Source organism: Polypterus senegalus, chromosome 4 (genome assembly GCF_016835505.1).
Source record: "Polypterus senegalus isolate Bchr_013 chromosome 4, ASM1683550v1, whole genome shotgun sequence".
NCBI classification, from domain to species: domain Eukaryota; kingdom Metazoa; phylum Chordata; class Cladistia; order Polypteriformes; family Polypteridae; genus Polypterus; species Polypterus senegalus.
Window position 1 is genome coordinate 1,191,604 of NC_053157.1, and position 13,225 is coordinate 1,204,828.

The 13,225-nt window shown below is 47.1% G+C and overlaps 1 protein-coding gene across 3 annotated transcripts; it reads left to right on the top strand.

Annotated features, from left to right (window-relative positions):
• The first annotated feature begins 1,542 nt into the window (after positions 1-1,542).
• On the top strand, positions 1,543-12,493 carry LOC120527061 (glycine-rich protein-like). Of its 3 annotated transcripts, XM_039750095.1 has the most exons (9): positions 3,117-3,209; positions 3,353-3,448; positions 3,704-3,736; positions 6,503-6,544; positions 8,657-8,689; positions 10,714-10,875; positions 11,268-11,312; positions 12,081-12,125; positions 12,211-12,493. In XM_039750095.1, the coding sequence occupies exons 1-9, from the start codon at positions 3,129-3,131 to the stop codon at positions 12,223-12,225; spliced, it is 552 nt and encodes a 183-aa protein (XP_039606029.1). In that variant the 5' UTR covers positions 3,117-3,128; the 3' UTR covers positions 12,226-12,493. The 3 variants fall into 3 exon arrangements, with proteins under 3 accessions (XP_039606030.1, XP_039606029.1, XP_039606028.1); XM_039750096.1 differs by lacking the exons at positions 3,117-3,209; positions 12,211-12,493 and adding an exon at positions 1,543-1,631 and having other exon boundaries at positions 12,081-12,202; XM_039750094.1 differs by lacking the exon at positions 12,211-12,493 and having other exon boundaries at positions 12,081-12,202.
• Positions 12,494-13,225: the final 732 nt, after the last annotated feature.

A 13,225-nucleotide genomic window follows, 5' to 3' on the forward strand; every position in this document is an offset into this window, starting at 1 on the left:
CCATAATTCCCAAAATGTACAAAGTGTAGCAGAAACACAGCGACTCTCCCACAGTCTCCCAAGCACATTTTTAATAAAGCGCCAGGCACTGTGAGAGGCCCTCTGATTTTTTTTTTTTTTGCTGTTCCTGGCAGTGATTGACAGATGGCTCCGCCTCTTGGGGGACCATCCAAAAAGCACATGAGCCATAACTCAATCAGCTTTCATACAAAAACAAAATGAAAAACAAAGAGCAGTGCACATAATCAACACAGCAACCTTAATAAAATAAACGGCACCCTGACTGGACCTCGACACCCAGATGTGGGCTCCTGCACTGACTCTCTCAGGAAGTCCATATGTGTCTCGTCTTTGTCGCCACCCAGTGGCTAAGTCAGTGAAATTTATACAACTGACTGTGGAGCGGTGGCAAAATAAAAAGAGACGAGTCAGCACAAAGCATTGGGGCACCACTGTGGAAACCCCCCTTTAATAGTGGACTTATAAAGTTGTAAAGGAAAAGCCACCCAACGGTGCCAAATAAAGGGGCAAAGTCCCCAGTGAGGCGGACCTCCATCACACTCTGTCTCGGCTCTTCTTCCTTTGACCTCTTGGTCTTTAAACGGCAATCCTGGACATTTTGGGGGCTTTAATGGAGGACACAGAAGTGCAGTCAGTTGTCTTCTCAGGACGGACTCAGGATGGAGTCGCCCACCTTGTTGGAGCCCAGAATTCCTCAAAGTGACCCACCTGACATGTTACATGTTGGGCTCCCAGTGAGACTCTCCTGTGGCAATCTGACTGCTAATACTACTGGAGGGGGTGGGCAGTGCCAACCATCGTCCAGATGTGTGTGTGAGTGAAGACACTGCTGCCCCCTACGGGCTTATTCTGACTGCACTGTAGCTTTGAGCTCTCCAGGCCACTAACATGCAGGTAGAGATAATGGAGGGCTGAGGGGTCTCCTCTCAGCCCACTCTGTGCCAGTTGCGATTTGTCTGATTTATTTGGTGTTTACTTGTGCCCTTTTGAGACCCTCAGTAAAGGGACCCACAAGACTCGACCTTCTCTGTACACAAAGACGTCTGGAGTCTGGAGTGCTGCAGTGTCCCCTGGTGGTCACAGCACATCAACGTGACATTTTGAGGACCCCATAGACTGACCATTGAGTGATGGGATGACGGTGGGCTCACTTAACTTTATGGACAGCTGACTTAAGGCTGTCAGCACATGGAGACTCCCGAGACACTCCATGATGCCACCCATGTCAGCTGCCCACCTCTGTCTTGAACTCTCATCATAAACCCCTTCAGGACTCCCAACTATGAAGTCAGCTATCAAAGATGCCAATGCTGAGAGGAGACACTCACTTGTTTTTCATTTTTCTTTTTTTATTTCCTTGAGACAAAAGCTGATTTGAGTCTGATGGGCCGTGATGTTTGCGTTCTGGAATCTTCCGTCACTCGCCTCGGGACACGGGAGCACCGCGGAATTTGGCAGCTCTGTGAATTGGCTGTTTGTACCGTAAACCAGAAGAATGTGCCTCCGACACTTGCGGCTATCGATTACCTGCCACGACACTTTCGGCGGGCTTTAAATACGCAAGGGGCGAGGCGGCTGCTCATTTCTGAAACACGGAGCCTGCAGTGAAGGTAATGGGACAGAGCGTGGATGGGGAGGGGGGGTTAGATATGAATGGCACTATATAAAAGATAGATAGATAGAGTGAAAGGCACTATATGATAGATAGATAGATAGATAGATAGATAGATAGATAGATAGATAGATAGAGTCAAAGACACTATATGATAGATAGATAGATAAATAGATAGATAGATAGATAGATAGATAGAGTCAAAGACACTATATGATAGATAGATAGATAGATAGATAGATAGATAGATAGATAGATAGATAGATAGATAGATAGATAGATAGGAAGGACACAGTATAACTAACAGAGTCCATTGGGTGAGCTGAAAGGCGCTATATAATGTTAAGATATTGGCAGATGAATCTTGGGGTTATAAATGGATGCCACCTTCTTTGGGTTGTGCTGGTATCTGAGTGCCCTCTGAGAGTGCCAGTAGATGCCATTTATGTATTAATAGACGTAATGATGGACCTTTGAGCAGCGCTATATAATGTGACGTTTTAGTCGTTTTAGTCAGTCACACTATGTGGCACTGGGGACTGTAAATGTCATTTTCATGGAGTTGTTGTGAGCATTCAAGTGTTTTGTGAAGGCGCTATATTCAGTGAGAAGTAACCTGTGAAAGGCACTATATAAGGTAATGGTTATTTCAGTCATAGGAGTGTAATTGCGTGGGACATTCTTTGGATTGTGTTCTGCATCAGAGTCTCTAAGGCGCTATATATGTCCAGCTTTAGCCATTTCAGTCAGGCATGGTGCTGTTAATAAACAAATCTGCATTTGATTGTTCATCTGCGTGTTCTTCATGTAAAGGTTAATTTTAAGTCGCCTGTGGCATCTTGTGATTCTGAATGGATGGGGTTTCATTGGACTGTGCTGTGTATCTGACTGTTTTGCCGTAAGGCGCTATACAAATTAAGGCGTGGCCTGTCAGCTGCACTAGATAAGGTAAAGTCAGAGTCAGTCATTGCGTCACTCTGATGTCAGTCATCTGTCTGCTGCTATACATCTGAGTGTTCTGTGCACGCAGTCGCAGTGAGGCGCTATATAGGACTGACCTCTGAAACGCACCGTGTAAAGTGGGATTATTCATTCGTCTGTTGCATTGTGGTACCCTAAATGATGGTCACTTTCAATGGATTGTGTTGTGCATAATCTGAGTGTTCTGTGCTGCGCTATATAAAATAAGGAGTGGCCTGTCAATCACACTATATAATGGGGTGAATGTAATGTCACCTTTACCTTTAATGTCATCAGTCATCTCTCTACTGTTATACAGCTGAGTGTTCTGTCCAGCCGCAGTGAGGCGCTATATACATCAAAGAGTGGCCCATCAGTAACACGTCATAATTTCAAATCTGAGTCAGTCAATTTCCTGATATAATTTAACTTGTAAATCGGTCATTTATCTGCTGTGTTATGCAGCTCAGTGCTCTACGAAGCCACAGTGAGGCGCTATATCAAATAAGCAGTGGACGGTCAGACGCCCCTCATAATGATGGTGGAGTTTATTCAGCGATCTGTCTCATCTTGGGACTGCGCAAGTGCAGTCATCTCAGGGGACCGTGTGGTGAATGTGAGTGTAGGGTGATGTAAGGCGCTATATCGATTCAGCTTACGGGCTCCTCCTTTCACTCCACGACTCCCCGCGTGTCTTCCTACCTGTAAAAGTCTTCAGTCATCTTTATTTTTAACAATCTGACGGCTTTCTTTGTTTAGGAACGCAAAAAGACGACGGCCGGCCTGAAGATGCAGCCCCCTCTTGTCCTTGTCTTGTGTGGCCTCCTGTCAGCGACCCTCGCCGTTCCTGTCCCGGTACGTGTCGCCGCCTACGTGTCGTCTCCAGATGTCGTGCTGTCCTCTTCGTTGAAGTCCAAGGCGGACGGAGTCCTTAAACTGGGTTGTCATCTGCGGTGGCGGTGAGGAGCCTTGGAGGAGGTCCTTGCATTGCCATCCCAGTCATTGTGTCTTTTATTTAAATGTTTATTGATGAAAACTTCTGTTTGGAAGTAGCGGTCCGTGCCGCACTAATTCTTCTCTTTTCTGATTTCTTTTATTCCACACGCACAGCTGGCACAGATGAGTGGAAGCGACAGCTACGAGGTAAGAGTGACGACGTGTTGAAAGGCGCTATATAACAAATAAACGCTGTACTACACCGACCAGACATTTTGATGGCTTTTGAAACTCAGCACTTTGAGCCTGCATACAGTGAGGGGCTCTATATAAAAATAATTGAAATTCAGAGACAAGACCCTTAGTGACAAGGGCGCATTTCTAACTTAGAGCCTCCATTTTTCGGACTCCTTTAGTTTCGTTTTTAACTAAACCGGAATTCTGTGCTCACTGGACTTGTGAGGGGGCCGTCTGGATTGATGAATCGATTGATTTTAGTGAAGGACGGGAGAGCGCTTAGCAATTACTGTGCAGCTTTATCGATGACGACGGGGACGCGCCTCTCAAGGGGCTGCCAGTGTCGCGCTCCTCGGCCGCACCGCGCGTGCGCACACCGGAACAGCCTGCGCGACGCGCGTGCACGATGTGTGGGGCTAACGGTGTGCGTATCGCGTGTGGAGAAATGGAACTGGGCGGTGGGCTATACGTTCAGGGTCACGTTTAATAACTGACTCTTTTGAGAGGACTGCTATGAAATAAATAAATAGATGAGCAAGGCTCAGCACACGAACGCTTGTAATAATCACAAAGTTTATAAAGCGCCTTTCACGCCTTCAAAAGTTCATTTCAAGCACCGCTGAAGCTGAGGCCAAAGCAGGACCACTGAGTCAGAGATGGCGACAAAATAAGGTCCAGGGCTGTACCCAATGGGCTGGTGGCCTTCCACAAGTCAGTCACTCGCTGTCAGTCAGTGAGCTCGTCAGCCAATCAATCGGTCATTAATCCAGTGCATTAGTCAAGTAATTGATAGATTTATTGAGCCAGTCAGTTAGGGCATCAGGTGTAAAATTTATCCAAATCAATATCCATCCATCCATTTTCTAACCCGCTGAATCCGAATACAGGGTCACGGGGGTCCGCTGGAGCCAATCCCAGCCAACACAGGGCACAAGGCAGGAACCAATCCTGGGCAGGGTGCCAACCCACCACAGCCAAATCAATATGCAGACAACAATTGTAGATGATCCGCTGTGGCAACCCCTAACGGGAGCAGCCGAGAGAAGAAGAAGATTGAGCCAGTCAGTTAGCGGTTTACACAAATAATCTTAGACAATCAATCAATCAACCAATCAATCGATCAGTCAGGCAGTGAATGAATGAGCCAATCAGTGAGCCAATTAGTTAATCATTTAGCCAATTAAGTCAGTCGATCAATTAATTAAAGTATAATCAGTTGGTCATACATTCAATCAATCAATCAATCAATCTGTCAATTAATTAGTCCATCACTCAGTCACTTGCTCAGTCAGCCAATCAGTCAATTAAACAATCGATCATTCAGCACAGCCAGTTAGCCAGTACATCAATCAATCGATTTAATGAACCAATCAGTTTGTCACTTAGTCAGCTACTTAAACACCTAGACAATCGATCAGAAAAACTGTGACTGTGAATTAGTGAGCCAATTAGTCAATCACTCAGTCATTTGTTCAGCAAAAAAATCGATTAAACAATCAATCAATAAGTCAGTAACCCATTTACTTAAATCAGTCAAATAATTAGTCAATTAGTCAATCACTCAGTCACATTTTTAGTTTGTAAATTAATCAATTAATCATTCGGACAGTAAATAAATATGTCAATCAATCAATCAATCAATCGGTCGTCCAATAAGTCAACCTGTCAATCAATTTGAGAATTAGTCAATTACTCAACCACTCGGTCAGTCGACCAGTCAAATCAATCATTTAATGACTCATACAGTCAGTCCGTCAAGCACTCAATTATTCAGTCAATCATTGAAAAATAATAATAATAAAAATAAAAATAATAATAATAATAATAATAATAATAATCAGCCCCTCAGTCAGTCAATCGAGGATGTAATCAGACAGCAGACGCGTGCCATTCCCTTCCTCTGCGCGCTCGCGCTCTCACAACCTAATATGCAGTTCCTCTTATTCTCCACCAGATGTCGCAGTTTTCATGATTTCACTCGGAGACCCTGCCGGTATTGACTTTGATAATGCGCCAGTATTTATAATATAGCGCCTTTCAGAAAACTTGTACTTGCCCCAAACCACCACACACACTTTGACCTTTGAACCGCTCCTTGCAGATGAGGAGAGTGCAATTTTAGGGCGTCATCTGCTTTCTTACCACAGCCCGCTTCACTTATGTGTATTGTTTGTGAGCTCCCTGCACCAGTTAGCACTGGGATGTACCTTTATGCTCATAATGGGAGGCTGACTATGCAATACATTATCTTCAATATTTGAGCGTTGCCTTGGCAGACACCTGCTCATAGCTACAGGCACCTGGTTTTGAACCCCAGTGTGCTCTTCTCTTATCTGATAGTTTCCTGCCACACCCACAGAGGTGCAAGTTGTGTTGATCAATGGGCAGCAGTGCCCCATAAGAGACTGGCAGATTTAGCTTCCTTCTTGCACATGAAGACAAAGGAAGGGAGACGCTTGGTTGAAGTGCTGGCACAAGCCTGCAGCTTTCCCTCCTCCACATGTTTCTTCTTGTGCCGCTCCTCCCAGGTGTTGTGTTTTGCAGACTGGCATGCTGCTGCCTGCCTACCCCAAGCTCTGGGTGGGATGTAAGTTTCTCTTTGTCTTTTCATGTCTCTTTTGTGGGTGACTATCCAGCATTCGCCCTCTGGTGATCTCCTTTAATCTTTAGTTCAGCAGACACTTGAACTCGATGTGTGCCATCCTAATTAACACTTTCTTGTCATTCTTCTCACAGGGTATGGGCTACAGTCCCATGTATCAAATGCCAATCCCACAGGTAATGTTTGCTTTTGCTTCACTCTTGTGGTTTTAAAGCTTAAAGTTGACTTGCATCAGATTTGGTGATGCCAGGCTTGAAACGCCCCTACTTAGTGTGCCACCCTAACCCAGTCCTCCTATGTGCTGTAAAAGGGGTTGAACTCAGGGGCTGTGATTACCATCATAATGTCATAGTGCAGGACTGGTGACAGTAACAATAGACCACTGTCAATAGGGGGCAGTATAACCAATGTTGTGTATGCAGTCCTGAAGTTAGAGACCCCTGGGACATCAGTCCAGTCAGGTGCCTGGCCCTTTATTAGAAGGCTGGGGTCCATGATTGCACAGATATTTGGGACCACTAGGGGAGATTTGATAGCCATGTCCGCACCCCAGGAGTGGCAGCTGGGCTTCACCTATAAACAGTCACATGGAGGGACTAAAGGCCTCACCTTGGTGGTCTTGTCACTGTCTGTAAGAATACCAGGCAGAGCTGCTGGTACCCTGTGTACTGACTGAAGTCTGGAGGTCAAGTGGTGCCAAGGGTCCCGCTGGCAACAGGAAAGGCCAAGGGGAGGGGGTGAGCAGGAAGGGATAAGTAAAGGGAGGCCCAGCCATCGTAGCAGCTGGACATGCCGTGACCCCCATGAGGTTTGGTCCTGGATTCTCGAGGGCTTCTTATCTTGTCCCTCAGATTTGGTACCCTCATCTTCAAAACTCCATACCCTTCTGTTTTTGACATTTTGTTATAATGAGACCCCTTTGTTTTGGTGGGCACCTTGGCTTTAGTTTGAGTGAGACGTCTGCTCCTGACTGCCCCCACAGGTCACATACTGATATTTTTGGTCCAAATCTCTAAGGCTTCCTAGAGGGGGCATTGAGCCTGCCAGGCACTATACAGAGCAACCACTGAGCATTTTTACAACGACAGAGTGGCAGTGGATGGCACCGAATGTCTTACTCTGGCAGCCTTCTGACTCTAAGAATGCCAGGCAGAAATGCCAGCACTTTCTGGGCTGACTAAGCTTGCCGTCCTCAGTGCCATTTTAAAGCTGGTTGCCATCACTGGGACCCCTGCTGCCTTTTCTGAGATGCCAGGATACGCAACAGAATGGGGTCACTGGAATGGAGTGATGACTTAGTGGTGGTAAAATATACTGGGACATGATCTGAAAGAAAAGGCAGGGACAGTGGAAGGCCAGGGGCACTCCTACTGAGGTGTAGAAGGGGTGTCCTGGGTTCAAATCCTTTCATGTTCCGCCTGTGGTTTCTTCTCCATCTTTCCTAACAAAACAGTACAATCCGGCCCCAAACTCAAAGAGCAGGCCTCATGGCTTTCACGGGCCTAAAGGACTAAGCTGAAGAGCCCCCTGCCAAAGCCGTGCAGCTTATGTTAGCTGGGGATTCTGAACTGGGCCAATGAGACTTTACAGGAGCCCAGCTGCACCCCAGGAGGCTCTCTGTAAGTTCAAACAGTAGGTGCTGACCAGTTAGATGACCTTCAGTGTCCTCCTCACTCCCTGTGCTTACAAACCTCTGGGCTTCATGTCAAAACCACCTCAGCCCGGCCCCCTGAGATCCAGAAGCGGGCATCACGGCGTCCACGGGCCAATAAGACAGGACTGAGCTCAGAATTGTCCTCTCAGAGCTGTGCAGGTCAGTGGGGATTCAGCGCTGGTCTAGAGAGAGTGGGCTCTGTGGTGGGCTCCTATCTTGTGTCCAGTCACGCAGGGATTGCTTGTGCTGGTTTTAATGGGACAGAGAATGATGTCATGATAGGATTTCTACGCACTTAGGCCTGCTACCCCTTCTTGGGCACAGACCACCAATAAGTGGCAGCTCTGAGACTGGGCATCCTGGTCAACGCAGGGCTACCAGTCTTGTGACTTCCAAATGAATCTTTTACATGAAGGACCTGCCCATCCATTGACCAAAGCATTGTGACCTTCTCATGGTGTTTCCAAAGCTTTCGATTTTGCAGAGTGGGCTAGCTAATCCCATGCCCACCTCCCTGCTCCTTCCTCAACTGGGCTTAGGACCAGCCATGGAGTGGAGTTCTGAACGGCTGATGTTCTGTTTTTTCACATTCTGAACATCTTCTAAATGCTAACATCCTTCATTCTCTTTGCAGCCAATCCCAGTCCCAGTGCCATATGACCCCATGGTATGTGTTTCTATTTAATTTTGCTGGGCGTTAAGCTCTGGGGTGGGCACCGTGGCTCAGGGGTTGGTATGGTGGGCTCATGGTAGCAGAGGTGTTGCTTCCTGACCTGGTCTGTGTGCAGTTTGCATGTTCTCTCCTACATGGGCAGCACATCCCACCCTTTGCATTTCCATTCATTTGCTTAGCGGGCGCTTTTATCTCCAACATAATGGAGTTAACCGTTTGGGAACGAGTGTGACAGGACAAGGGGACAAAGTTGACCATCGCAGGTCATATTAGGTCAGGTTGGGGAGCCTGCACTACTACCGTGCATTACTGAGCCCACCATACGACGAATCGGCTCAGGATCCTGGTTGGCAGCCGCCCGGTCCAGTGCCACCCTCTATCTGCCGCAGCCAGGTGTTTTGTTTGGCATCCCCTGGCCTGGCGAAGGTGAAGAACTCCAAACAAAATAGCAGCCAGTTACAGTTGCTTAGTTACAAAAACGTATCAAAGCCCCCTGTAAGTTAGACAGAAACTGACACACCAAGAGGGTCTTCAAACGCCTCTTAAACATATGGAAGGAGTCAGTCGATCAGAAGGAGATGGGCAGCTCAATCACCAGCCAGGAGCCACACGGGCAAACTGTAAGGACTGAGACGTCATGGCATGCAGAATCGGCATCAGCAGATCTGAGTGATTGAGGGGGCACACAGAACGGTCACAAGGGTCTCCATATACATTGGCACTGACCCATCGACTACCAACAAGGCAACCCCTGAGCTTAATACGTGCAACTCCAAGAATCTAAGCAAGGAGGTGACATGAGCTTGTCTCGGCTGATGTATCTCTGGTGACACAGCTTGGTGACACATGCGGGTAGCTCCTGCCTGCCAGCTAAGAGTTGTGGTAGTCCAGACGTGACAGGACCCTGAGTGGTGCTACATACACGGTGGCCTGAACTGGTGGACGATGTACAGAGTGAATATACCAGACCAGGAGTCCGGAGCACCGTGGTCTGTGGAGGACAGCTGGTCATCAGTCGTCACCCCGAGGTTGTGTGCTGACATGACAGCTGATAGCTGAGCTGATGGAGGATGAGCTCAGATAATGAGAAGGTCCATCTTTGCTAAAATGAGCTGGAGATTGTGCTTCTTCATCCGGGTTGAGATTTCTGGGAGACGTGCAGAGATTCCACCAGCTGGTCCTATGGAGGGAACGACTGGCACAGATGTGCACCCTTTACAGGATGATGGGGCGTAGTGAAGAAGTGAGGGCCCAGCACCAGTCCTTGGGGGCCCCCGGTGTTTACCTGGTGCACGCATGACATCTGTGCATGCCAGTTCTGCTCAAGGAAAAGCACTCAGTCTCAGTGATGCCAAGGTCAGAGAGGGTGACAAGAAGGTTCTGGTGGTCGAGGACAGAGAGGAGATCTAGAAGGAGGAGGACAGATGACATCTTGGTAGCCTTAGCTACGTGTGAGTAGAGCCACCTTAGTGGAATGGACCCTCCTGAAGCCCAACTGATTTGAGCCAAGCAGTGTGTCCTGCAGAAGGAAGGAAGGGACTTGTCTGGTGATGGAACCGTCGAGAGTTATGGGTAGACTGACCGACCTATAATGACCGACTTGTGACGGGTCACGTCAGAGGACCTGTTTGAACAATGTGGGGGAAAAGGGTCTGTGGAAGGTGAGGTGTCGGTGACACGTGTGAAACTGCAGAAGTGAGCGAGGGAGGGACAATGTGAGGGGACGGGGGCCCAGTGGACAGGTAGTGGGACGATGAGAGAGGAGGTGGAGAGGAGAAGAGGGGGGAGCAGACCAGCCAGGGGCTTCCTGGGACAAGAGTGTGGACTCAAAGTGATGCCACATGGAGGTGGGCTCACCGCACGTCATTCATTAGCGGACCTGAGCGGGTAAACGTGACCGAGTTCTGGCCGTTCCGTTACTCGAAATCTCGACAACCTCCTTCTGTGTGAGTAAATATGTTTGTACTTTTTTTGCTTTTGTCCACCCTGACTGACTTCTTCCTAAACTCTCAATTCAGGGCACGGCCCTCCTCGGTTATGGCAACGGACTTGGAGGCTACGGATATGGTGGAGGATTTAATGGATATACTGGATATAATGGATATAACGGATATACTGGATATAACGGCGGCATGGGGGGTTATGGTGGATTCTTACCCTACGGCCTGAGAGCTCCACAGGTAAGCATTTCATGGGGGCACACGTGTTGTTGTTGTTCTGTTCATCTCAAATGTGGGCATCAAGTCAACTCTGGTGGTTCCAAACTTCTTCCCTGTTTCCCCGTTGGCTGTTTATTGTGCATTTTAATGGCTCTGTTATGGTGGATTCACAAAGCACTTCCAGACGGCCATTCTGTGTATTTCATTTTGCTGCTAATGAAGTAAACGGGAAAAATCAGGAACTGAGCAAAGACCTCGAGAGTTGGGGAGAGTAGAACTTCAGGCACAGAGATGCTCAGAATCAGCCAACACTTTCAGAAATAGCCAATGCCCCTCATCACAGGGGGCACCAGCCACTGGCATTCAGCACCAGTCCGCATGTCACTAACAGGTTGTGAAACTTTTCATTGCAGCAAATGAGGCGCCCCTACAGGATTAGAGCCCGCCGGGCATTAAAGGTAAGACCACCATGTTTCTCTATGTGTTTGTTTTAGTGAGACTTGATATGCAGAGCTGCAAGTAAGAAGTACATGGGGGTGTGAGTGTGGGTGGGGGGGTGGTGTTGGTGTGGCACCTCCTCGCTGTGCTCGACCCCAACCTCTCAAAGGGTCTCTCTATGTTCACGGGGGTCCAAAGTTAGGCTGAGCACCTCAAATAGAGCACTCTGTATGTCGGGTATTCTGTCATAAAATATATGGGGGGTTCAAACACAAACATCTGCCCCTCCCCATCGGATGGGCTCTGACTTGGCACCCAATCAATCGTTTACTCTCTGCCAGCCTCTTGGCAGATGTGACTCGGATTACGGGGTTACTGCTCAGAATTGTGACACTAAGGTTCAGACTCAGATCAGCAGGTGGACATGGAGCTTTGCAGATGAAGTGACCGAGCAGCAGCACTATGAGGGTCTTCACTTTGCCACTTGATGACATCCTCCATGTTTTAGATGAACAGAGACTGAGGGGCTGCTTTGGCCTGAGTGAACTGCCCAGCTGTGCCACTCAGCACCACTACTGCCCTGGCCAGTGTATTCCTCGCAGCCTTCAATGTGGAGGTCTCTTCAGTGTGCCTGTCATTACAAGTAGGAAGGCCAGGAGGAGGTGGGCAGCCATTTGGGTGGGCTCAGCTAGGCCGCTTGACTGCATTCGCTGTCCCAGTTCCGTCTCCGTGTCTGAGACTTTTCCCACTTGAGTTTCTAATGGAGGCTTTGTGTTTTGTGCCAACAGGAGCCAAATGGCACACAGCAGATGTCAAACATCAAGAAGCAGCTGGTGGGTATTCAGCACTCGGGCACCGGCAGCAGACATCATCGGTGTCTTCACACCTCTCAACTCTGATCTGCTCTTCTCTGTTTAGTCTCAGCAGTCCTAAAGACAGAAGTGACACACACTGATCTGTGCTGGGCCACGGACCACCAACCACTTTAAAAACCAAAAAGAAGATGGGAATGAGGAGGAGGAGGAGGAAGAGCAGCTGAAAAGAGTTCAGAGGAGACCCCCTGAGCTTCAATGTGACATGGGATGACAATGGAGAAAACAAGGGCGAGTGACAAGTGACAAGTGGGGCAGGGGAGGGAGGGGACATTACCATAGGGATATGAAAAATAATCACAAACATAAATAAATACAAAAATAAAAAGCACTTGATTGATTATTTGTATCATTGAAAAACCAAAGGCACCGAGACACTGGAGGAAACATCTATCTATCTATCTATCTATCTATCTATCTATCTATCTATCTATCTATCTATCTATCTATCTATCTATCTATCATATAGTGCCTTTCACTCTATCTATCTATCTATCTATCTATCTATCTATCTATCTATCATATAGTGCCTTTCACTCTATCTATCTATCTATCTATCTATCTATCTATCTATCTATCTATCTATCTATCTATCTATCTATCTATTATATAGCGCTTTCACATCTATCTATCTATCTATCTATCTATCTATCTATCTATCTATCTATCTATCTATCTATCTATTATATAGTGCCTTTCACTCTATCTATCTATCTATCTATCTATCTATCTATCTATCTATCTATCTATCTATCTATCATATAGTGCCTTTCACTCTATCTATCTATCTATCTATCTATCTATCTATCTATCTATCTATCTATCTATCTATCTATCTATCTATCTATCTATCTATTATATAGTGCCTTTCACATCTATCTATCTATCTATCTATCTATCTATCTATCTATCTATCTATCTATTATATAGTGCCTTTCACATCTATCTATCTATCTATCTATCTATCTGCTTGCCCAGGCAGGCCCCCACGTTGCCCAATCCTCACATTTCTCCAGCTCCACTAATCCTTTAATTTCTGTGATCCTTTCCTAATTTTTGTC

Excerpts from the sequence above, each read along its gene's own strand:
- LOC120527061 (XM_039750094.1), top strand. The coding sequence starts at position 3,129 with ATGATGGTGGAGTTTATTCAGCGATCTGTCTCATCTTGGGACTGCGCA. Across the intron at positions 6,545-8,656 it reads ATCAAATGCCAATCCCACAG|CCAATCCCAGTCCCAGTGCC; the intron begins GTAATGTTTGCT and ends TTCTCTTTGCAG. Across the intron at positions 8,690-10,713 it reads CAGTGCCATATGACCCCATG|GGCACGGCCCTCCTCGGTTA; the intron begins GTATGTGTTTCT and ends CTCTCAATTCAG.